Consider the following 26,328-nt stretch of genomic DNA (forward strand, 5'->3'; position numbering starts at 1 on the left):
GGTCTCTTGTTATCTCCGAAGGTTTTCTGGAAATGCTGAGGAGACCACAGAACAGTGCTTCTATCACTCCAGCTGAAAAGATGGACCACTCAAGAGAGAGCCCAAACTCCCAGGGCATCCCTATTTCCCAGGTCTGAGGGACCTTAACTGTACGTGCTTCACAGCTGAGGTCCAGCTGTGGTGTGGTCCACAGTGGCCCCAAATTAAGCTCAACAACAGTCACAAGACAAAGGCCAAGATACCATCCCGTCATTTAGCTGATACCTTACCTTGAAAATTTCTGCCATTTTTCGTTGCTGAGGCAATGAACAGTGGTTCTCAATGGATATGATGATGGGGAGGTCAGAGTTGATAAAGGCACTGCGATCGATGGCTTCAACCACTTCCTGTGAGAGCCAAAACAGCTCATGAGAGTTCAGATATCGGCCCAAGGTGTCAAAAGGCAAGGCATTTACAGCCACAGAAAGCGTCTAAACTGTTTATGCAGAAGACTCTGGCCAAAGTGGTTTTTATCTTTTCAAATGTATTTTCAAGTTAAGCAACAGGCTATTTTCTATAAGTACATTAAACTATTCATATTGAGTATCGTTCACATACTATGAGGAACAGCTATCAGTATCCTGAATTTAACAAATCTATCTATCTATCTATCTATATATATATATACACACTGAGTATAAGCAAAAGACACTGTTTTAGTTACAGCATCAAAAATGATAAGGCGTAAGATACTTTCCTGCTTTCAAGGAGTTTATAATCAAATCTACTTGGGGCAATAAGACATGTATCACATATTCACATATATTTATGCATGTATGTAAACACAGTTATCAACTACTCCTTCCCTCAATATAGGGTACAAAAAGTTTTAAGAGGGCTGAATAGGAAAATGAGTTAAAAAGAAAATGCATTTTAGCCACCATCTTCACATACAAGACAGAAATAAGAAAATTCCTTCCAGCCCAGCCACGGTTCAGAAAAAAATGATGTTACAGCCAAAGACCCTCTGAATGAGGATAGTAATTGCACAATGAACAAATAAACGACTTAGAATTTGCAATAATAATACAGTGAAACCAGTCTTCCTGGGTGGCCAATCTCCCTAGGTGGAATCAATTCTCATTACTTTATAATGTCATTTAATCATCTCCTGACACATGATGTTGGCCTTTGTCAGCAGGACACTGGGAGAAATGACCTTTAATTCCTACAGCAAGAGAACAGACCCTGCCTTTTATATATCATCTTATGATGTAAAAATTTCAACAATATTATTACATGATAACTAATTTAAGGTAATGGTTACTAAACTTTGGTCAAATGAGAATCTAAGGAGAGTTCTAGATCAACTCCCAGGAAAATGAACGTGTGTACAGCCCACACAATTTGGGGAAGCCTTAAGACCCAGGATAAGAACTCCCAACCTAAGGTATAACTTGGAAGAGTCATTCATTTAAATGACGAATGAAGATAATGACTCTTTGTGATCTGATTTAAAGAAAGTTATGAAGCATTACCTTGAAGGGGATCTTGGTTGTCAGGGTGTGTCCATGATAAATGATGGGCATCCCATCATCTCCGTCCCAGCAGTCCAACTCTACACTCCTACAGCCTTGCAGGAGGACCTGTGGGATCAATGAATGAATCCACCCCAGATGAGCAAATGGAGATAAAGTCTCAAATTAAACCCAGCACAGGCTTCCACATATCAGTGTTCACTGTCCAGGCTAAAACAGAAGGGCCTAAGATTGAAAAGAAATATTACATGTTGGCCGAAGGCCACAAATTTATCGGGGTGGGGAAGGGAGAGAATAGATTAAGGTAGAAAGAGTGCTTACCAGAGCTGAATACTATTGGAAGGTAAAATTTGATAGCAAAAACATATGACAATTTTCCCATCAACTTTGGTCCCTCAAGGGACCTACACATGGTGCATCCTGAAATGAGACAGCCAGGCTATAACTCTATCTGGGCAGATGTCAGTGGAGGTGACACAGGTGCTGATGAGGAAATGAGGCCACTGATTCCTTAGTGAACTGGCCAAACATTTATATAAATCCAATCAGGATAAAATCTCCTCTATTTAGACCCACATTCTGCCACCACCTAATAACTTTGCTGTGAACATATAGCATGGGAGAAGAGTAGAAGCAGGGAGTTATCAAGGATTTGCCTTGCTGTCTAATCCTAGAACAGCCTCTACAGCAGAGATGACAAATAATCCATAAAGTCCCCTCTGCACACCCATAGCAGTCATCAGTAATCAATCATAATATACTTGCCCCCTAAGCTCTGATGTGTTATCTCACAGCTTCCTCAGCAAAGAACTGCAGGAAACACTACCAGTGAATTAGATGAGATGATACCTATTTGCTTTTCTGGATCTAGAGCTGGAAGCAGAGCTCCTGATATACGTGCTTGGGTTGCATCTCTGTAACGTTTGCTTGGAGCAAATTCTTCCTCCATAGACTGTATTTGTGGACTATCTTAAAGGTGACCATATTTTGAAAGGGTCAACCAAAGCCAAAGGTGGATATATCTGTGAATGGGCCAACTCTCTGATTTAAGAATCCACCTAACTATTTTCATGTGACAGCAGTGCAGTACTGGGGGCTAGTGGCCATTAGACTTGCTGCAACATAACTTGGATAGTGGAATCCCCCTTGTTTTAATGTTTTTATATGAGATACTTCGTAGATTATTCCCATTGCACAGCATACAGCACCTGGTTTTCCTAGGTGACCTATCTTCCCAGGGGGAACTGATTCTTTGGCAAAGAATCCCAAGGCTATCAGTGTCTGTCAGCACTAGAGTATCTACAGGTGTGTTGCTTTGGGCTGAAAACTGTCTGTGTAATATGACAGGTGGGACGTGAGTCTCCCTCATCTCTGTAGTGAGCCTCGCTGGGAAGAATGTTCACTGACTGGCAGCAGATGAGATGGGTTTTCAGTATGAAAAGACTAAAGGTCCTTATCAATGTCTGCATGACATTAAGGCTTCCACATGTGGCTAGAATAGGAGAACCAGGGCTGCAAATTCCAGGTGAGAACAGAGCTTTTTCTCACTTCTCATCTGCCCCATACAGTAATCTTGAGAGGTAACTGGGAGAGCTGAGAGAGAGCAGAGAGTGGTAAGAAATGAAATAAAAGGGAGCTTCATACTAAGTTTAATCACATCTGTGAGTCTATTTGAGGGGTTTCTGTGCCTTATTCAAAGGCTGTGACATTCTCTACTTGAGGTGTATGTTAAGGAGTAAAAAAAAAACACCTCCCTGATGTCAAATAAGGAAATGCAGTAGGAATTAAAGCTAGGACACTGGTCCCTGCTTATTTTCCTGGGATAAATACACAGACACACAGACACACACACTTCATTTCTTTCCTCTAGAACAACGGATTTCAAACTTCTTTTAACCTTGGAATTCTCGGTACAAATGGAGGGCCAATATATAAAGTAGATAAAAGAGCAAATCTTCAGTGGCAGTGGTTACTGTCTTCTCTTCTGTGTCAGCAGCTGAGGCCCCTTGACAGAACTCTTATTTTGAAAATCACTACTCTAAGGACATATCTTCATTTCATAATAAAAGCCCCTTAGATTTTAGAGTTTAAAATACCTACTCCAGGGCTTCCCTGGTGACGCAGTGGTTAAGAATCTGCCTGCCAATGCAGGGGACATGGGTTCAAGCTCTGGTCCGGGAAGATCCCACATGCTGCAGAGCAACTAAGCCCGTGCACCACAACTACTGAGCCTGCGCTCTAGAGCCTATGAGCCGCAGCTGCTGAGCCCACGTGCCACAACTACTGAGCCCGCGCACCTAGAGCCCGTGCTCAACAAAGAGAAGCCATCACAATGAGAAGCCTGCACACTGCAATGAAGAGTAGCCCACGCTCCACACAGCTAGAGAAAACCCACGCACAGCAACGAAGACCCAGTGCAGCCAAAAATAAAATAAATTAAAAATGGATTTCTATAATAAAATAAAATAAAATACATACTCCATACCAGATAAACTTTGGGACAGAAGTTTGACCAATGCTTTGAGGAATATATAGACCTTTTTCAGAATAAAGGAAGCTCAAGTCTGCTGGGTTGGTGTAAACGGTACAATTTTTACACTTGGACCCCCCCCAACACATACACACACACACACACACACACACACACACACCTGGACGTAGCTAGCTCCTCCCATAATTAACTCACCTTGTGGGAGTTCAGAAAACAGGCAGCATAGACAAGGATGGTGCAGAAAATATAACAGAAGCAACAGACATATGGATCATTGAGAGCTGGATGTTTAGGTCAAAAGGATGTGCTTTTTCTAGTCCGGAGACCCTTCTGAGTTTTCAAGAATATTCCCATGAATTTAAATGTGTAGGGACAGTGCCTGCAGTCTGTAAAATTTTTTTTTGTTGGTTGCCATAGGGATAGATTAATTTTCTGACAAATTGAAAACCAAAACAAACAATATTTTGGGAATAACTTCACAGACAGTTGCATTTTCTGCTATGCTTTCCCACTACAATATATTGATTTATTTAGCATTTAGTGAAGCAATTAGATAGTTTTCCCATGGGAAAATCTAATTTTAGTAGAGGTAGGTCAGACTAGCCAGGATTTAAAAGCTATGGGTCTCAAACAACTACTTTTTAAATTTTGCCTAGAATAAAGGTTAAGTGTAGATGCGGGGGGGGGGGGGGAAGAAACAAAAAGAAGTAAAGAAAACAACTGTATGTATAGGTGGTTTTCCCACACATCATGCTTCCTCACATTTCACAATTAATAGTGTATAAGTTCTTCAAAGGAGTCTGGGGTCAGGCTTTTGTGACTTTGGGGGTTACATAAATAAGGTTTAATGAAAACCATATTCCAAGTGAAATTCTCAGTACCTGGCTGTAGAGTTCTACTGAGGATTCTCCTTTGAGTTGATGGCCTGTGAGGTAGGTATTGTGTGAAGATTCAATGTAATAGTAGGAGAGGGGCAGTTGCAATTCTTTAATGTTCTCCTGCGATTCATCATTTTTCGAGGCAAAATTATCTTTATCCATCAGAAACCTAGAGGAAACAAAGTTTCTTAGAATTGCATGGGAAAAATATATACTCTTTTTTTTAAAAAATGGACTATAGTTGACTTACAATATTATATTAGTTTCAGGTATACAACATATTGATTCAGTATTTTTATATATTATACTCCATATAAAGTTATTATAAAACAATGGCTATATTCCCTGTGCTGTACATTACTTCCTTGTATCATATTTATTTTACACCTTGTAGTTTGTATCTCTTAATCCACTTCCCCTATCTTGCCCCTCTGTCAAACCCTCTCTCCACTGGTAACCACTAGTTTGTTCTCTGCATTTGTAAGTCTGTTTGAAAAATGTATGCTCTTAAGTGATAGGCAAAGATTTTTTAAAATTTACCTTGCAAATCCTTCAAACGACATTAGGCCCTGATGACACATACTAACACTAGGCTCGAACTTCTGCAAGGGATACAAAAAGAGTGTTATTTAAGTAAAGGAAACTAGAGGGAAAAACCATCACATCATTTTTAAAAACTGTTTTGTTTTCATCAGGAAACATCTAAACCAAATATTTAAACTAATTTAGTTACGCAGTGGTAAGGTGTAGTTTTTTAGTCTAAAAGAAAACATTAATTATGTGTGAGTTTATTATACGAAGCATATTTATTTAAGAGAAAAAAGGAGAGTGGGAGAAAAGAATAAGACTGATTTATATGAAAACAAACGATATCGGTTTATCCAGGTGAAGATGGGGATCATAACGGCAGCTACCATAGAGTTGGTGGGAGGTGAAATGAGAGAATCCACACGGAATCCTCGGCACAGTGCTTGCGCTCCATCATATTATAGTGAGCACACAATCTTGTGATCGTAACCTTACATTTTTAGCATTGCCAGTGATCAAGTCCAGTTGCTGGCCAGCTAGTCCACTGATTCCCAATCAGCTGACAAGGCAGGCTGAAAACTTAGACTAATTCTGCTGCATGTGGCGCAGCCACAAGGAACTATCTTGCCGCCCCCTAGCTCCTGCCGCCCCCTAGCGGAAGCCATCACCGCCTCTCGCCTGGGTTACTGTGACAGCTTCCTACCCGGTCTCTCTGCTTTCCTCCTTCCCTAGCACAGTTTATACTGCAGTGGGGCCAGGGTGACCTCTTAAAAACACAAATCAAATCATGTTACTGCCCTGCTCAAAAGTCTCCAATAGCTTCCCATCTCACATGGACTCGAGTCAAATTCCTTCCCATGGCCTAAAATACCTGGATGATTCGGCCCCTGCCCACCTGTCTGAAATCATGTCAGCTATTGTCCCTCTGGCATTTGTTATTCCTCACAGACTCCAAGCTCGCTCCTGCTTGCTACTCCCTGTCTGGAATGCTCTTTCCTCAGACCTTCACATGGCTTATGCATTCAGGGCTCAGCCCAAGTGTCACCTCCCCACAGTGGCCTTTGCTTACTCCTCTCAGCCCTCCTGCATCACTCCATCCCCTTACTCTGCTCAATTTTTTCAGAACCCATTATTACCTGAAATTACTTTATATTTTTATTCATTTATTGTCTGCCACACCCACTAGAATGGAACTAGTATATTTCCAGGTCCTGGAACAGAGCCAGGTCCATAGTACAAGCTAATAAACATTTGTTAAACAATCAAAGTGGTTGACAACCTAACTACTAATTCTACTGCATGTGCTAGAACTACAAGAAGCGATCATGTACTGATTCCTTACAGTAGTCACTGAGTAAGAGAAGGCTTAGGACCTATGTTAATCATATGTTAAATAAGAACACATATATTTGGTATTTAAAAAAAAAAAACCCAACCCTCTATTTCGGCCCTAGACTTAAAGGTGTTAGAAGGAAATATAGAAAGAGTAAATGTTTACAGAAAATAATTAGCATAGTTAGAGGCTTTACACATTTGCTTGCATACCAAATGGGCACAAACCTGGATAATGCTGAGGATTTCATCATAAGTGTAGTGTTCTCCTTGGCAATTCACTAGGAAGTCATTGAGCTGGAGGATGCCAACTCCAAATACGCCCAGGGATGTGCTCTCCACCCCAGTGCCATTTGTCACGATACTTGCAGCAGCAATGGCATCAGATATCTGCCTCTGGTTGTCAGACAGCTGCTGTTTACTCTTAATGAATAACCCCAAATCGGAGACATTTCTGGTCAACAAATCTGAAAGAGAACCACCCACAGAACACGGACAGGCTAGCCAGCGTCTTTTATAAAGTTCATTTTGGAGATAATGGTGTTGTGGAAATATTAAGCTGGAGAAACTCTTCACTAATCTGTCTAAACAAGCCATCAAACTCAGTGGAGTTTGATGGAATATAGTTGAAGGAATAAAGTTCACATAGTTGAAGGAATAAACAAAAATGAATCAATGAATAAATAAAAGAAACTAAGAGAGAGCGAGGTCAAAGATTTTGAAAGCCCATAAGATTAAGTATTAGATGGAAACTAAATGTAAATTTATTTGGGGACTTCAGGCTGTATTCAGTCTTTGGTTTTTGAGACCAGCTACTTCTACATCTTTATGTTTGCAGAAATGGAAGACATACCCTTAAGATTACAGTTTTTTCTGTACTTTAAAAGTGTAACTGTAAACATTTGTGTGCAGGTTTCTGTGTGAACACAAGTTTTCAGCTCATTTGGGTAAACGCCAAGGAGTACAACTGCTGGATCATACGATAAGAGTACGTTTAGTTTTGTAGGAAACTGACAAATTCTCTTCTGAGGTGGCTGTACCATTTTACATTTTCACCAGCAACGCCCTGATTGCTCCACATGTGCACCCATTTTGGTATGGCCAGTCATTTTCATTCTAACCACCTTGGAGGACAGTCAGTTTCTTGCAGAGCTAAACACAGACTTATCATATGATCCAGCCACTGCATTCCTAGGTGTCTACCCAAGTGAGCTGAAAACTTACCTCCACAAAAACCCTGCACACCAAATATTTATAGCAGCTTTATACATAACTGCTGAAACTTGGAAGCAACCAAGATGTCTTTCAACTGGACAAATATCCATACAACAAAATATTATTCAGCAAAAAAAGAAATGACCTATCAAACTATGAAAAGACATCGAGAAACCTTAAATGCATATTGCTCAGTGAAAGGAGCTAGTGTGAAAAGGCTACATACTATATGATCCCAACTATATGACATTCTGGGAAAGTCAAAACTATGGAGATATGGGCTTCCCTGGTGGCGCAGTGGTTGAGAGTCCGCCTGCCGATGCGGGGGACACAGGTTCGTGCCCCGGTCCGGGAAGATTCCCACATGCCGCGGAACGGCTGGGCCCGTGAGCCATGGCTGCTGAGCCCGCGCGTCCGGAGCCTGTGCTCCACAACGGGAGAGGCCACAACAGTGACAGGCCCACATACCGCAATAAAAAAACAAAACAAAACAAAACAAAAAAACCTAGAATGTACAATACAGTGGACACTAATGTAAATTATGGACTTCAGTTAATACAATATATTAATATTGGCTCAACTGTAACAAATATACCACACTAATACAAGATATTACTAAGGGAGGGAACTGTATGTGTGTGTGGGAGGGTATATGGGAACTCTGTACTTTCCCCTCATTTTTCTGTTAACCTAAAACTGTTCTAAAAAATAAAGTCTATTAATTTTATAAAAAGTGTCACTACTGGGCTAGTCCATAGTTATGCACATTTATGACTAAAGTTGAAAAAGGTCAATATTTTTAGCATAAGGACAATATGTTTTAAAATAATTAAAAAGCAAATGCGTGAAAGAGGACGGTTTTTTTTTGTTTTTGCTTTTTAGTGTTTATAGTTTCCAGCAAGAACAGAAGAGAAAAATAATAGGCTTAAAATGCATGGGTGGTTATGGTAATGATGGTGGTGGTGAGTGGGATCGAGGAACTAGACATTCTGGTTTACATATTAGGAAAAATGTCCTGGATGTTCAGACAGAAGTGCTCTGCTGAGGTCACGAAAAACTCTCCTGTCAAAGGGCAGACAACTTCCACCCTGGGGTTGAGTACCCACCCACCTGGAGGCACAGAAGAGACTGGTGGTTCCCAACTGGGATATGCCACATATCTTGTGGACTTTTGGAAGTCAGTGGGAAAGGTTTTTAGTTGTCAGAATGACTGGGAGGCTCTATTGGTGAAATATTCTGGAATCCATGGACAGACCCACACAGTGATGAATTTCCTTGTCCAAAATGCTAATGATACCCTATCCCCTGACACCTCCATTAGAAAGATAATTCTCTAAGCATTTCACAATGCTCCAGGTAGCAGCATGCCATGTGGGACAGGCTAAGGGCTTGTGTGATTGGATCTCTAACTTTCATTTTTAGGTAGAAAGGTCTCAAAGGGAAATATTAAATTCTCGCACAAACCTAGGTCAGGCTGAAGACCACTGGTGTTTTCGTCAATGGTCAGGTTGGTGTAGAGGGGGGCCGCTGTGGAGCCGGCTCGGTCGCAGGGTACGGCATAGATGTCAAAGAGATCCTTCAGGTCCTTGCGGCTCCTCACACTGGGTGCGGGATGGAGAACATCTCACCTTTGGCATTGTTATAACAAGGTAAGGGTCAGACAAGAAAGGCTAAGAAGAAACCCAGCCATACCTGAATGATTTGAACAGCTCAACAAACTCCACAAAACTCATGCTGCTGTCTGAAACCATGAAGCTCTGAAAGCCCTTCATTCCTCCTTTGATCCGCCCATGCCAGCTGCTGCTGCTCCAAGCACTGCAACAAAGACATGGCCTTAATGGGCAGAACCGGGACCAGTTTTGTCATTCTGCCCCAAGAGACATACTCTGATTAGCAACATGAACAAAAACATGGACTGCAAGTCATTGAAGGTTTAGGTTCTTTTCTTTTCTTTCTAAGCATTGTTTTAATCACGTACATCTTTTCATTTCTCTCAAAATTAATCCACATTGCATCGGAGGAAGTAAAACTTTATACACTGAAACCACTTCATGTTTATAGCTTGTTTAATAAGGGCACAAAGTTGAGGTTAATATCCCTCTACTAATCATAACAGTTCTTTGAAATCTCAGGTCAATGGGAGAAAAAAAACACATAAATTCAGTGGTTTTGAAGAAAAGTCATTTTAAAAAAGAGCTCCAAATTACTCAGTCATGACTTAGGGAAGATTATGCATGTTCTTTCCCATATTCTAAAATATAGAAACACATTTGAGAAGAAAATCTTGAATGTATCAAGGTCTTCTCTTTTTCCTTCCTTAACCAGTTCTTAGATGAAAACAAGGATGGACTTTTAATGTTAATGGAAAATGTGAGTCACAAAAATATTAAGGATGGAAAGAAGCCAACTCTGCCTAGAATTATATTTGCACCTACCAAGGCTGGATGTATTTAATATAAAAATATCAGTCAACTGGGTCAAAAATTCAGTCTAGCTGTTTCACAATATTTTTTTAATTTTCTACACTGGTTCCCTGAGAGGAGAGTATGAGAAATGTTTTGACTGGTTTTTGGTCAAATCAATGACTAGGATCTTTTTTTTTTTTTTTTTTCATTTTTGCTTTTGTCTCTTATTTTTTACTTTCGAAATATTTCAAATATGTAAGAAAGTAGAGAGAATACTATAATGAATAGCTAGTTTGTCCTCAATCCTGCCAATAGTGTTTATTCATGAAAAATTATTTTGTGTTGACATCAGAAGGTCACCTCCATTAATGGAAGAGTAATACAAATGGATAGATTTATTGTACTTTGTAGGCTTGGGTTATTGATCGCCAATGTGGTATGGGAAACAGAGGGTGGAGGTTCAGGAAGAGGAAAAAGATCCGATAACAAAATGGCTTATCATTTGCATTTAAACAAGTACATTCCCTGCCTTCCTTCCTTCTGGTTCCAGGTTCAGCCTCTGTCTGTAGGCACCCATCTCCCTCTGACTTTAGGAAACTCTATCAGTCCACTTGTTCCCTTCCTAGGGCTCAGTCTTGCTGTCTCCTTGAAAAGCATTCAGGCTGACTTTTCTTCTCCTGTTTTGTCTTCTCTTTCTGGTTTAGAATACTTGGTGGGCACTGCCCCCTGTCCTTCTATGGCAGGGTCCTCTGATCTTGCATCTGGCATGGTAGTTTCTTTACTTTTACCTCTTTGAAAAGATTTTCCTCCTTTACTTTGTCCTTCCTTTTCCTGCTTATGAGTGATTAAAATAAAGGGAAAGACCACTTAATCCAAGTTCTCTGGCTATGTTATTTACCCGGGATACTGTATAGGCTGAAATATAATGTAAAGAATTCTGATTCTTTGTAGCTTTAATTTTGTTACAAAGCTACAAACCGGGCTTCCCTGGTGGCGCAGTGGTTAAGAATCCACCTGCCAATGCAGGGGACACGGGTTCGAGCCCTGGTCCGGGAAGATCCCACATGCTGCAGAGCAACTAAGCCCACGCACCACAACGACGGAGCCTGCGCTCTAGAGCCCGCGAGCCACAACTACTGAAGCCCGCGGGCCTAGAGCCCATGCTCTGCAACAAGAGAAGCCACCGCAATGGGAAGCCCGCTCACCGCAACAAAGAGTAGCCCCCGCTCTCGCCGCAACGAGAGAAAGCCTGAGCATAGCAACGAAGACCCGAGGCAGGCAAAAATAATAAATAAAATAAATAAATTTTAAAAAAACCCAAAAAACCCCTACAAACCTTGCAAAAGTGGTATAAAGAATTCCCATGTACCTGTAACCCAGTTTCATCAAGTGTAGAAATTATGTTCATTATCATATTGTGAAAGGATGCTTCCCTTTAAAAGATGAGCCACTGTAGGGTTCTTTTCTGTAGCAAGCTTCCCAGGAAGAGAGGAAGGGGCGAGGAGGTGTGTGTGTGTGTGTGTGTGTGTGTGCGTGCACACGTGTGCACGCGTGTGTAAAATTAACGTTTCTAAAGCCAATATCTGTACAGACTCATTTCCTTCTCCCATTCCTCTGTTTGACGAAGTAAAGAATGTCTGTCTTATCATAGTTCTGTTGAATCTTTGCATTTCTTAAACTTTAGTATGGGGCTGAGGGAGATGATGTGGCGTTCTGATTCCTTTGAAAGACTTTCATTTTAATATTATTTCTTCTGAGAGCGTAGCTGTTGTTTCAAATCTGTAATTTGCATGGACCTTACAAAATAATTTACACTAATACCAGCTAAACCTATCTAACTTGCTGTAAGACATTCGCTTCTCTAGACGTGTATATCTCATACATGAGAAGAGTGCGAAATATATTTCACCTATTAGCAAAGGGTCAAGCTGCTTACATTAAAACTAATTTATTCTTCGTTTAGAGCAGTGCTATCCAATAAAACTTTCTGCAATGATAGAAATGTTCTTTATCTGCACTGTTCAGTACAGTAGACACCAGCCACTGGCAGCTGTGGAACACTTTTAATGTGGCTAGCATGACTGAGGAACTGAATTTGAAATTTTATTTAATTTTAATTAATTAAAATTCGAATTTAAATAGCCACTTAACATTTTTTCCCTGTGGCTAGCAGCTGCTATATCAGTACAGATTTAGAGACTCACAGCTCGGATTTTGTTACTGCTACTGATCTTTGTCAAAAAATGAGAAGCAGTTATAGTAATATGAGAAGGTAGGAATACAAAATCAAGAAAATTAGGACCTTTAAAAAAATTGGGGGTTTTCAGTTTTAATGTGATTGTTAGGTCAAAATTAGAGAGAGTTTTTCCGTAGAGCACTGGGAGAGGATGCCCTTCTACACAACCTGAAGGGTGTGAAGGGTCCTTCTGTTTTATCATGTTAAGGCCCCACCTGGACGGGCTCTTGTTTGAAGAAGACAGCACAGGGGAGGACACTGGCCTGATGGGAGATGACGTCCCGGCAGCCAAGTTAGGGGACCCAGCCGTGGTCAAAGAGTGGGCTCTTCTGGAAGGGAGAGGGTTAGGAGGGCTCGTGATGGCGTTCGCCTCTGTGAGGGTGAAAGACAGAAAAGAGACCATGACTCCGATTATACTTGCCCTCAGAAATCAAATGAAAACCAAAGATGCTTCTGAATGTCTGAGGAAATCAATCCATGCAGGTAATTAATGTACAAGAAGCATCAAAATATTCTGGTGGGTTCTCAGTCCTGGCTACACATCAGAATCATCTGGGGAGTGGGACTTCACTGGCGGTCTAGTGGTTAGGACTCTGTGTTTCCACTGCTGGGGGCATGGGTTCGGTCCCTGGTTGGGGAACTAAAATCCCACATGTTGTACAGCCAAATAGATAAATAAATAAACAAATAATGAGTAAATGGTAAAAATTAAAAAAAAAAAACAATCATCTGGGGAACTTAAAAAGTGCATAGATGTCCAGGTCCCAGACAGAGAGTGCCTAAATCAGTTGGGCTGGGGTATGGCATCCAGATATTTTTTAAAAGCTCTGATATCCAGCTAGGGGATAAGAATCACTGGTCTAATCTATCAAATTGTATCTTTTATATCTAATATTCCTTGTCAGTAATGGCAAGTTACTTAATGAAATTTTCTTCTTAATTACACTTATGTTTGCAAACTTGTATTTGCAGAAATACCTCTTGGGTTCCATCATCTAGTGAAACACAAAGGTAAGTATATAATGTGATAAAGAGTTTTGTTAAGAATGCCCACAATATATAAATCACAATTTAAAACCAAATGCATATATTTTCCCATTAAAAATTCTCAGATGTAAAGACGCTGCTTTACCTGATTCTTCTTGTTCATTAACGTCTTGAGGGTCAGAACCACTCCGGCTCCGACACTCTTTGTGCGTTTTGGCTTTGCGGGTGGCCATCTCGTCATCGGTGGCCTCTCCACTCTCACCCTGGGAACACAAAACTCACATCGTTTCTCATTCTGTATTTCTCTCCCATCACTGCTTAGTTCAGGTGGGTCCGTATTTTCTCACTGACCCACCTTCGATACCACCTCCACCTGACAAAAATAGTAAAGACCTATGTGAAGGCTGACCAGCTATTCTCGTGTTATATTTATCCCATGTGTTCTTCACTAAAATGCAGCACTCCTCTGGGGAGGGTGACAAGAGGAGGAATAAGACCCCTGGAATCTGTGTAGAGACAGAGTTATGAAGCAGACAAAGTTCAACTTGGGCATCAACATATGTCTTAGGTCTCCTGTATGCAAAGACTGGGATTCCTTCTAGTTAACCATGAAGAAAATATATTATCATGCTACAGTAAGAATATAAATAATGTAATATATAATATATAGTGATACATATATATATCTGGGTAAAAAACAAAACATAAAATTTACCATCTTAACCATTTTTAAGTGTATAGTAGAGTACTGTTAACTCTTTGTACCTTGTGAAACAGATCTCTAGAACTTTCTCATCCTGCAAAACTGAAACTCTTTGAACAGCTCCCCTTTTCCCCTTCCCCTTACCCCCTGGCAACTGCCATTCAGCCCCATCTTTTCCTTGTCTCTGCTCCCATAGCACTTTGCAGACAGCTTGACAGTGACTCTTATTTAGATCTCACTGTGTTTGCTAACATCTCTGTGTCCCTCTACGGACCTTGAATTTTCCCTGGTGCTGACTCAGTTCCTATCACTGGGCCTGGCATCCAGGAGGCAGTTGGTAAGCTCTTGGGTTTCATTTGTTTTACACCTCATCTTGTCCCCAAGCCAAATGACCTAAGGTAGTTTATGGTGATGTAGACCATACAATGGTCCTGGAATACTGGGGTTAATGCTTAATAAATAAACTCTACCCTCATAAGGATTTTCTTCTTTTTCTTGGTGGTGCTTATACCCAAGGTGTTGTTTCTCTGCATGTTGGGCTTCTCAGCACTCTTTGCTGATGTCCCGGGACTGGGGTTTCGAGTACTCCATCGTCTGCCGCCAAACAACTCCACAGCGTGAGCCAAAGTTGGGCCTTCATATCGTCCATCCTCCTGTAAAAGAACCACATTCTGAACACATAAGGAAAGAGCGAGCAATGGGGAAGTAAATATATTAACAGCTTCCCGTAAGTTCCCAGAGGTGGAGAATAGGCTGTCACCGAAGAATAACATCTGGCCACGCAAGTGGCTGTTTTCTAACTGTCAGAACTCTCTGTTGGGGATTTCATCGTGTCCCCTGTTGTCCTGGTCACACCCTGCTGAGTTCCAGTGATGTGCTTTAATAGGGCCACGTTCAACTGGGATTAACAAAAAAATTTCCCTTCCCAGTTTCAGAGGTTATGTTCCAGAATTATCACTGCAGGCAAATTCATTAAGATGTACTTTGCAGATCTGGGCTTTGGAGGACTTGGAGGGTGTACATATGTGTACGAATCTATTTAAGTAAAATCAAGTTCTATTTGCTATTGCATCACTCCAGTGTATTTTCACCTAGTTCGATGCTTGGGACAGTCTGACTTGAACTCAGAGTAGGTGGAGTACACAAAATTCACTTTGGAGGGCTCTGGGAACACCTTGAGTAGTTGAGCTGCCAACCTCGTTTTTTTTTCTTTGTTGGATAATTTTTTAATAAAATGAGGTGCACACCACTGATATTAAGAATGGCATATGCGCAAAACAAAACAACCCTTTTTGGCTAATGGCTGGAGAAGGAAGAAAAAGCATGAGAAATGGAGCTGCCATTCTCTTGAGTGACTGATATCCAAGGATAGAGAGCCCAGGGGACTCAGAGCACCATGCATATTATGATGTTGTGAGCAGCAAAAACATACTCAGTGGGTAGGTGATGGTTTACAATAGCTGCTGCTTGTAAGGCAACTCTGTGTAACATGCACTGAGTATCAGTAGGGATTCATTAATCCGTATTGATTAATGAATGAGTAATCCCTCCTGATTAATGATCAGTGGTCAACAATTCTCCTTATAAGTCAGGAAACTCAGTTAATAAAAATACAAAAAGGTCACATATAAATTAAAAACAATACTGATGATATTTCACAGGTTGTAGAAAAGGTACCTCTTAAAATTAATTTCTATTTACTATCTTTACTTTCTGCAAATTTTTAAGGTTAGTCCTCCTTTGCAATTCCAAAGAAGTGCTTGTAAATAGATTTTGCTTTGTTGTAGATAATATGCAAATAATAAAGAGGCTGTACGTGTGTGTACGCGCGCGTGCACACGCTTGCTCCTTCATCCTAACGTTCAATGACTATCTGATTTTATGACTTGAGTTGTGACCTCCCACTTCCTGCATCCTGTTATGGACCCCAGCATGCTGAGCAACTTGGATACTTGATGATCTTTTGAATGACATTTGATGAAACCTTTTAGTGACCTTTTGTCGTGGATATCTGTGATTTATGCCGGCTTATGGATCATTTCTCTTTTCTCTAACCATACCCCAATTTTATTTGATCTCTTTTTCACTAGATATAGTCTTGGGTCTATCAATCAAAGGGGAACAGCCTCCCTTGATCAACGGTTGGTACAGGATCCAAATAAGCCAATCAGAATTTCTGTCCCTGGAAAATGAATCTTGAATTCAGTGATACAGAGAATGAAAATGCTTGGAGAAGATTCCACCTGGTGCAGGCCTGCTGAAGAGAGTCCCTGATAACAAGTCACTACAACTGACTCCAAAGTGGAATAAACAATTCATGACACAATTTCACAAATAGATTTTAACTACCTTATTGCATAACATACTCTGAAAGAAACCTTGTAAAATTTTTATCTATGGGTTTTAAATAACACATCTTTAAGCATTTAATAGACCCCTTCATTAAAATTTACAAGTTCTGCTCTGCAAAAGACACTGTCAAGAGAGTTAGAAGACAAGCCACAGACTGGGAGAAAATATTTGCAAAGGATTATCTGATGGTCTGTTATCCAAAATATACAAAGAAATCTTAAAACTCTACAATAAGAAAATAAACAACCCGATTAAAAAAATGGGCCAAAGACCCTAACAGACACCTCACCAAAGCAGACATACAGATGGCAAATAATCACATGAAAAGATGTTCCGTATCATATGTCATCAGGGAAATGCGAAATGAAACAAGAAACCACTACACACCTATTAGAATGGCCAAAATTGAGAACACTGACAACACCAAATGCTGGTGAGGTTGTGGAGCAACAGGAACTCTCATCCATTGCTGGTGGAAACGCAAAATCATACAGCCACTTGAGAAGGCAGTTTGGTTTCTTACAAAACTAAACACACTGTTACTGTATGATCCAACAATCACACTCCTTGGTATTTACCCAAATGAGTTGAAAACTTACATCCACACAAAAACTTGACCATGGATGTTTACACCAGCTTTATTCATAATTGTCAAAATTTGAAAGCAACAAAGAAATCCTTTAGTAGGTGAATGAATGAATAATCTGTGGTCCACCCAGACAATGGAATTTCATTCAGAATAAAAAGAAAGCTATTAAGCTACAAGAAGACAGGGAGGAAACTTGCATGCATATTACAAAGTGAAAGAAACCAATCTGAGAAGGCTACATATTGTATGATTCCAACTATATGACATTCTGATAAAGGCAAAACTATGGAGACAATAAAAAGATCAGTGGTTGCAGGGGACTAGGGGAAGGGGTGGGGGTGGAGTGGGAGAAAGAGATAACAGGCAGAGCACACAGGATTTTTAGGGCAGTGAAAATGCTCCATATAAGGGGCTTCCCTAGTGGCGCAGTGGTTGAGAGTCTGCCTGCCAATACAGGGGACACGGGTTCGAGCTCTGGTCTGGGAGGATCCCACATGCTGTGGACCAACTAGGCCCGTGAGCCACAACTACTGAGCCTGCGCGTCTGGAGCCTGTGCTCCGCAACAAGAGAGACCGCGATAGTGAAGGGCCCACGCTCTGCGATGAGGAGTGGCCCCGGCTCGCCGCAACTAGAGAAAGCCCTCGCACAGAAACGAAGACCCAACACAGCAAAAATAAATAAATAAAAAAAAAATGTTCCATATAATATTATAGTGATGGATATATGTCAATAAATATTTGCACAAGCCCACAGAACGTACAGCACCAAGAGTGAACTCTAAGGTAAATTATGGACTTTGAGTGATTACAATGTGTCAACATAGGTTCATCCTTTGTAAAGAATGTACCATTCTGGTGAGTGATGTTGATAATGGGGGTGCCATGCAGGCATGGGGGCAGGAAGTTTATGGGAAATCTCTGTACCTTCCTTTCAATTTTATTATAAACCTAAAACTGCTCTAAAAAATAAAATCTTTAATATAAAAATTTAATAGATCCATTACCATGTACATATAAAAGAATCAGCCCCCACTGCTTTGGCTTTTCTAAATTCAGAACAGGTCAACATGTGCCAAGCTTTACTTTTAATGGAAATATTTTAGGCCTGGAAAAGGCAGGATGCTTTCGTTTAATCTTTAAAGGAGACTCTCTGGGAACTAAAATGTAGTTTGAATCTTTCTTTTGTTTTATACAAAACAATAAACTTGTTTAGGATAGGTGAAATATGTCCTATTTTTAATTTGGGAGAAGGACTATTGTGAGTGAAGGTTCATTCTCAGTTTTAGAAAACAGTTCATGTGGAAGTTGAGGATTAGGAAATTAATTCCTTAAAAAATATTCATGCACTTTTAACCCAGCAAATCTTTGCATATGATATCTTAAAGACTGTGAAACTAATCTAATTCTTTAAATAGATCCCATTTTTTCCCTTAAAGATAGCCAGAATCTGTTTCTGTTGCTTACAATCAAAGAAGTTTACTGATAATCCTGTGTATAACCTTCTCAGCTTCCCAGAGATCTTTCCAAGTATATGAGTTCCCAAGCTCTGCCCATGATAACCTTGAGCCAAAGCTCGATACCAGCCTTTCCTCCACACCCCACACGGAATCTCTGCAGAGTTTACTTTCTTTTACTTTCCTGTATTCCTAGGCTTCATTACAAATGTCACTATTTCTTCTTGTCTTTTGCTTTATCTCCTGCTACTATTGCCATTAGATCAATTTACATTTACTAGTACTAAAATACTTATATTTGCAAGTAACCGTGCAAACATTCATCACACAAAAGGACTCTTATGTCAGAAAGATTATTTTCTATATAAGCTCTTCCCAAACTGGGGATAAAGAGATACACTTATAGGGCTGTTAACAGAAGTTTGGAAGAAATCAAGACTTTTCATACATTTCTTTAATTTATAGATACATTTAAGTAGGTTTCGGTTGTACTCTGAGACTTCTCGGGGCTTTAAATGTGCTAAGTCGTATTACAAGTCAGACAAGCGGGGCATTTATTTAGCATGATGCCTGTTTGACCTTTTGTTCTCCAAGTACGAAATTAGCATCTTTTTGATGTTTCCTGAGATCATTTGGGAACTGGTCTATTTGATGGGAAAATGAGTAGTCCGTTGACCTTTCTCACTTTAAAAGAAAGAAAGAAAGAAAGAAATCTTGAGTGTCTAAGACTGTTGCCTGTCTTAGGCAGCTCACGTAGTACACTGTTTTGAGGGATAATGTCACCTGTGTGTTCAGAAGTGACTGAGGTATATTGGAGCTATTTTGCTGTTACACTGTGATGACTTGGTTCCACACGGGGTGGAGTGGTGGGGGCTGGGAGACAGGAAGGGGTGTAGCTGTGTTTGCAACTGTGTAGGACTGAATCTGCTCCAAGTCATTTCCTCTGTCTCTGCTCTCACCTCTTCTCATCAGACCATTGTTCATGGTCTCAGCTGGTGCCTCCTTCAGCACAAACTGAAGGTTACCAGGTTAAATGAGAAACTAAGTAGACCTTATATGTTAATTCAGTTACTTTATGCTATAACATGGGGAGGGAAACAAATGGAGCAAATAAACCACACAGGCTTTGTGACAGTGATTGTCACAAAACCCAAAGATTTTGGTTTATGCCCAGCTTGAATGGATTTTCATGGTTCTAGAAGGCTGAGAAATGACTGTAATTGAAAATCAAGGGACTTCCCTGGTGGTGCAGTGGTTAAGAATCTACCTGCTAATGCAGGGGACACCGGTTTGAGCCCTGGTCGGGGAGGATCCCACATGCTGCAGAGCAATTGAGCCCGTGTGCCACAACTACTGAGCCTGTGCTCTAGAGCCCGCGAGCCACAACTTCTGAGCCCGTGTGCCTAGAGCCCGTGCTCTGCAACAAGAGAAGCCACTGCAATGAGAAGTCTGTGCACCGCAACGAAGAGCAGTCCTCGCTTGCTGCAACTAGAGAAAGCTCGCGTGCAGCAACAAAGACCCAATGCAGCCAAAAATATAAACAAATAAATAAATAAATTTATGAAAAAAAAAAGAAAATCAATATTGATAATAGCTCCTGAAGACCTTTCTTCCAAGCAGCTGGCAGCACTGAGAGCTCCCTGTGGAAGAGACAGGAAGCAGGTATTTTGGTTTCCATTTTAGATGAGTTAACTGAAACTGGCTTTGCGCAGTGCAGCATCATCGTGTATATAGGTCTATGTGCTTATTAAGGCATTCATCAAGTTAGTTATTCAGGATAGGATCTCTATCACAAGTACTGCATGGATGTGGGAAAAGGGGAAAGAAGGGGTCCTATATGTGCCTCTACTAACATTCCAGAGAGGAAGATGTTTTTACTTGTCAGAAACATGTTAGCACTGTGAAAAGTGCATGAAATCAGTCATTTGAGTAATTTCAATCATACTTCTATTTGTTCTGGGACACTAGCAGAAAAGATAATTCCCCCCCTCCCCAATAGATAGAAAAGCATAGCAAAGAAAAACCGAATACTTTGTACAACTCATTTGACACCACCACCAACAGTGTCACCTTGTAGTGGGGTTTATGACTCAGTTTCTGAGCAATCTCTGCCCTCCTTCCTCCACAAGTGTGCTACTCTGGTTATGCCTGTGTCTCTTCTCACCACCTCATTCAGCCCAGGCCTCCTGCCACCCTTAGCTGGAGTGTCAAAGTACCTGATAATTTAGGGTTAATGAAAAACTCGCTCAGTTTAACCTGAGACTATGAGAAACCGCCTCCTAAGAGCTGCTGCCACTACAAATCTGGTTTGGAAGAACTCTAGGTAGAGTTTATCTCACATTTGGGAAAGTTTCTTTTAACCTTAAAAGTCCTACAGTTCAGCAGCAATACACAGTAAGTTAAATAACCCTCCTAGGGTCACGGAGCACATTAGAAGATGAAACAGGATTTCAATTTCCAAAGTGAAGGTTTCCAATGTATCAGCTAGTCCCTAATTAATAATAAAAGCATTCATATACAATGCTTTCCATTTTCACTTTGAGTAAGTGAAAACGCTTATATTAACTTGTTTCTTTCCAGATGTGAGACGTACAATGACCAGTCACTGTTTTCGTACAAAATAATAATAGGACCTACTATGAGCCAGACACTTTTCTTTATACCTATGAATTTACATTATGGCTTTACACATATTAACTCAGTTAAAGCTCACAGTCACCCTATGGACAGGTATCATTATTATTCTCACTTTATAGATGAGAAACTGAGGCACAGAGACGTTAAATAAAAGCTGTTCCATATCACTCAGGTAGGAAGTGACAGAGCTGGGAGAATGAACCTTGGTGGTCTAGTTGTCCAGTGTGCTTTTACAACAATTATATCTGGAGAATTATACCACCGAGGAGAGAGGGAAGGCTGTACCCCTTACCTGGTAGAGGCTGACGTATTGTTTCCGCAGCCACTGCTGTCTTTGGTCAGGGAACTTCCTCATCTTTCTCACAGCTCTCGTGAGTTCCAACAATCCACTGAAGAGCATTTTAGCTGTGTGCTTTGGTGCCACAAAGTGCAATAACCTATTGTCCGTGGTCTGAAGCCCGTAGAGCAGTGTCACACCAGTCTCTGAGAGAGACATGTTACTCAGTTTGTTCTGGACACACACAGTGTGTATATCAATGCTAGGGTGTCCCATGTACACAGCCTTTGCTGAAAACATATCCAAGACCCCCTCTGCCAGGCCACTTAATCCAGCATTGCCCAGCGATGGGAATTTGCCAGGCTCGGATGTGTTACTAAACACACCAAGTTTTGCTTTAGCACTGGCTGGGGAAGCAGTGGTGGGCTTTATCCAGGTCAAGGTGCTATTGTCAGGCTGAAGCTGGAGGAAGCAGCGGGCAGAGAGGTGCATGTCCTGGTCATAGTGGATGACCGTGGCCCCCTGCAGCAGGAACTGGTGCACATCAGCTTGGATGGACAGCACGTACCACGGGATGAGCTCTGTCCCGTGGTCAAAGGCCTTCTGTGGCTCTTCTGTTCCATGAGGGTCGCATTCTTGGGGCTCCTCAAAGATGTCATTTTCAGAATCCAGCAAATCTCCAATTATAAACCTGATAGAAAGGGATACAAATTTGGTCTGTCTTATAATCAGAAGTGAGAACAACAAAAAGCTTTCACTGACACTGGACACCATTTTTAATTCCACTAATTCAAATAAGCATAGAAAATATAAAATGCTAAAAGTCACAGAGTAATCTTTTTAGCTGTATTTGAAAACCTTATATTTAACAATATGTCTGACCAAAGGCTTAAAGAAAGGAACTACTAGATCAGTTACTGCATTTTTAAAGATTTTTTTTGATGTGGACCATTTTTAAAGTCTTTATTGAATCTGTTACACTATTCTTCTGTTTTATATTTTGGTTTTTTGGCTGCGAGGCATGTGGGATCTTAGCTCCCTGACCAGGGCTTGAACCCGCACCCTCTGCATTGCAAGGCGAAGTCTTAACCACTGGACCGCCAGGGAAGTCCCCAGTTATTGCATTTTTAATGTAAACAACGATAATCTTCATTATTTATTAGTTTTTCCTTTTGTGTCAGGAACTGTGTTAAACACATACATTTTTGCACTTTATTTGACCTACTTGCAAAGTAAGTTTTCTTATTTTTTTTTTTAACCTATGGGGAAACTGAGGTTCAGAAGGGATGAGTAACTGCTCCAGGTTACCCAACTCAGAAGAGACCTACCCAAGGCAGGATTCTGGTCTGTCTGACCCTTTAGCCTGGGCTATTCATTACTAGGTGCGTTGCCTTCTACTTGGTCATAACAAAATACAATGGGGTTAAAATAGGCAAAACAAGACTTAATAAGTGGGCCTGCGAAGTGCCTCTGCTAAAAATAAAATACAATTAGTTCAAAGGCACTCATTGGGAAATACTGTCATGGTACCAGATGAGCAAGAACAGCCCTCCTTGACTCAACCTTAGATTTTCACTGTGTGTGTGTGTGCGCCTGTGTGTGCACATAAAGGACTTGTCTGCTTGGACAGTTTAGCACGTTGCCTTCCCTGAGTCAGGAACCTGGATTACCAGGGCCAGAAGGATCTTAGGGGGAAGGCAAGGGAGCCTTTATTGCCTCCTTTCTATTTGGCCACTTGGTAGGAACATGCCTAAGAGAGACTCATTCTCTTCGAAGCATGAGGAATTGTTACTAAGATCAAGCTTTCTGCTGTTTGATCCATAGATATCACTAGCAAAGTGGTGGATAAAACTGAGAAGGAGTTAGGTCCATACATCCCTGGGAAGGAATGTTCCCATCATCTTGAGGCAGTCGGGCAGCCGACTGCCTCTTGGCAAGGCATGAACAGCAGCCCTGGGCTTCTCGGACTCTCAGGCTAGCTCCTGGTCCCTGAGCAAGATCCCACTACTGCTTTCAAACAGCAAGAGCTTCTTCTTCCTTGCCCCACATAAATAGATATTCCTAAGAAAGAAAAGAAATCCACAAGGGATCTCACAAACCTGACGGTCAGAATATCCTTTTCAAATCACCCACACTGGAAACACTGGAAACAACCCAAATGTCCAGCAACAATAAAATGTATAAATAAAATTTGAAGTAATTCATATAACACAATCCTGCATAGCAATGAAAATGAACATGCAATGGCTGGCTGCCTGCAACAACATGGACAAATCTTAAGCAAGACATACAGGCATATATACTGTATGATTACATTAATATAAATTTCAAAACCAGGGAAAACTATACTATATTGTTTAGAGAGACACAATAGTGGTAAAATTATAAAGAAAAGCAGGATGTACTATCATACAATCACAGCAGTGAACTCTTCTTTAGGGAGAGAGGTGGTGACATAATGGAGAAGGGAAACAAGGGGTTTGTGGGTGCTGACAATGTTTTCACTCTGGGTGGTAGTTACACATGCATTCACTTGAAACTATTCAAAAACATTAGCTTTTTTTTTTTAAAAAATTTAATTTTAGAACAGTTTTAGATTTGTAGAGAAATTGCAAAGACAGTATACCCTACATCCAGTTTTCCCTATTATTAACATCTTCCATTAAGGGTGGTATATTTGACACAATTCATGAACCAATACTGTGATACATAATTATTTATTAAAGTCTGTACTCTGTTTAGATTTCCTTAGTTTTTTACCCATTTGCCTTTTCTGTTCCAGGATTCCATCCAGGAATCCGTATTTCATTTAACCATCATATTTCTTTATGTTTCTCAGACTTTCTCAGTTTCTCAGACTTTCCTTGTTTTTGATGGTCTCGACAGTTTTGAGGAGCAGTGGTCAGGCATTTTGTAGAATGACCATCAATTAGAATTTGCCTGATAATTTTCTAATTTTCTCATAATTATTCTGGGGCTCTGGGTTCTGGGGAGGAAGACCACAGAGGTAGAGTGCCATTTTCATCACACCACATTCAGGGAACATACTATCAACACGACTTACTCTGTTGATGTCGACCTGGCTGAGGTAGTGCTGGTCATGTCCACTGCAAAGTCACTTTAAAAAAAAAAAGAACTCCTTTCTACACTGTAATCTTTGGAAGGAATTCACTGCGTGCAGCCCACACTTAAGGAATTCTGCTCTACCTTGTAGAGGGTGGAGTGTATACATAAGTTATTTGGAATTCTTCTGCATGGGAGATTTGTCTCTTCTCCCCGATTTGTTTGTTTATTTATCATTTACATATATGGACTCATGAATATTTATATAATACTTTGGGTTATAATCTAATACTACTTTATTTTGTTGCTCAAATAGTTCCAGTTGGCAATCGGGAGCTCTTTCAGTTGGCTCTTGTAGTTCTTTGACATAACCTCATTATTTTGTTTTTTTTTTCTCAGCACTTCTTTAGTTTTTGGCACAAGATGGTCCAGGCTCATCTTGTGTATTTCCTGTCCCAGTCCTAGAATCAGCCATTTCTCCAAGAAGCTTTGCTTTCTTTCACTGAAAAATGTTATTAGAAATCAAAATTTGGGTGCTAGGTGCAAATCCACTCTTTTTTATGCACTTTTTTTTTTTTTTTGCGGTACGCGGGCCTCTCACTGTTGTGGCCTCTCCCGCTGCGGAGCACAGGCTCCAGACACACAGGCTCAGCGGCCATGGCTCATGGGCCCAGCCGCTTCGCGGCATGTGGGATCTTCCCGGACCGGGGCACGAGCCCATGTCCCCTGCACCGGCAGGCGGACTCTCAACCACTGCGCCACCAGGGAAGCCCGCGCATCCCAATTTTTAAAATGTAAAACTTACTGCCATCGGGCTTTATCCTTCAGGGAATTTTTCCTAGCGCTGCTCCCCTCACTGGGGCTGTCCTCCTCTTCTGTCTCCAGACTTCGACTGCAGCTTCTGATGATCTGAAAGATGCTGTTGACGGTGGACTCCTTCTCTGAATTCTTTAAGCCATTCTGTCCCACTCGTTGTAAGAAATTATCTTGTCCACTATAATCGGCTACAAACTACAGAAAAATATACTGAGGATTTGTGATTGCAACTTCACATACTACATCTAAATAACCTACTTAGCTAGGGAAACGAAATTGTAACAGTCATAAATAATGGCATTTGTGCCTCTTTTACTGGGGGAAAGAAAACCTCCAGGAAAAACATTTTTTTCCTTTCACCGCATGAAATACCAAAAGTCACTCTTGTTTCCACTAAGACAACTTTAGTCCCGCTAGGAATCAACACTCCACTTTGAATTTACAACATAAAAAGCAATATTTTTTCAAGGGTTCCCTAGGGAGAAGATTAGCCACTTTACAGAGGAAGGACAGGGTTATTTTATCCTTGTAGTGAAATTGAGAAAAACCATGACAAAAGTGTATTATTCTATGGAACTGGATAAAATTACTGGGGCCCAAGAAAATGATGGAGAAAGGGGGACATTTTGCTTTATTTCCCATACATCTTACGGTATAACACAGAGGCTTCCTGCTGGTTTATAAGCTCTTATTGTCTGTATTTGTGATCAGGAAGTTTCTCCCATCAGAAGTCAGAGTGAGACAGGCTGGGACCTAGGACCCTTTGCTGGGACCTGGGACCCTTTGCTGCAGTGCTGGGACCGGGGACCCTTTGCTGCAGTGCTGCAGTGCTTGCACCTGGACACACC

The 26,328-nt window shown here is 40.9% G+C and overlaps 1 protein-coding gene across 2 annotated transcripts in view; it reads right to left on the reverse strand.

The window, feature by feature from the left end:
• The window catches only part of PLCE1 (phospholipase C epsilon 1), a 273,926-nt gene that overhangs the window by 46,093 nt on the left and 201,505 nt on the right, over positions 1-26,328 (reverse strand). Inside the window, exons 6-17 of one of the 2 annotated variants that reach the window (XM_065893739.1) lie at positions 25,470-25,675; positions 21,617-22,292; positions 14,763-14,945; positions 13,735-13,852; positions 12,818-12,974; positions 9,654-9,776; positions 9,426-9,562; positions 6,975-7,213; positions 5,427-5,488; positions 4,890-5,055; positions 1,518-1,625; positions 270-386 (exon numbers count right to left, since the gene is read on the reverse strand). In XM_065893739.1, the coding sequence (XP_065749811.1) occupies positions 270-386; positions 1,518-1,625; positions 4,890-5,055; positions 5,427-5,488; positions 6,975-7,213; positions 9,426-9,562; positions 9,654-9,776; positions 12,818-12,974; positions 13,735-13,852; positions 14,763-14,945; positions 21,617-22,292; positions 25,470-25,675 (2,292 nt within the window). The remainder of the gene's footprint in view (positions 1-269; positions 387-1,517; positions 1,626-4,889; positions 5,056-5,426; positions 5,489-6,974; positions 7,214-9,425; positions 9,563-9,653; positions 9,777-12,817; positions 12,975-13,734; positions 13,853-14,762; positions 14,946-21,616; positions 22,293-25,469; positions 25,676-26,328) is intronic. The other variant, XM_065893740.1, reaches the window with a different exon arrangement.

The sequence above is a fragment of the Phocoena phocoena genome, chromosome 16, assembly GCF_963924675.1.
Source record: "Phocoena phocoena chromosome 16, mPhoPho1.1, whole genome shotgun sequence".
Classification (NCBI taxonomy): domain Eukaryota; kingdom Metazoa; phylum Chordata; class Mammalia; order Artiodactyla; family Phocoenidae; genus Phocoena; species Phocoena phocoena.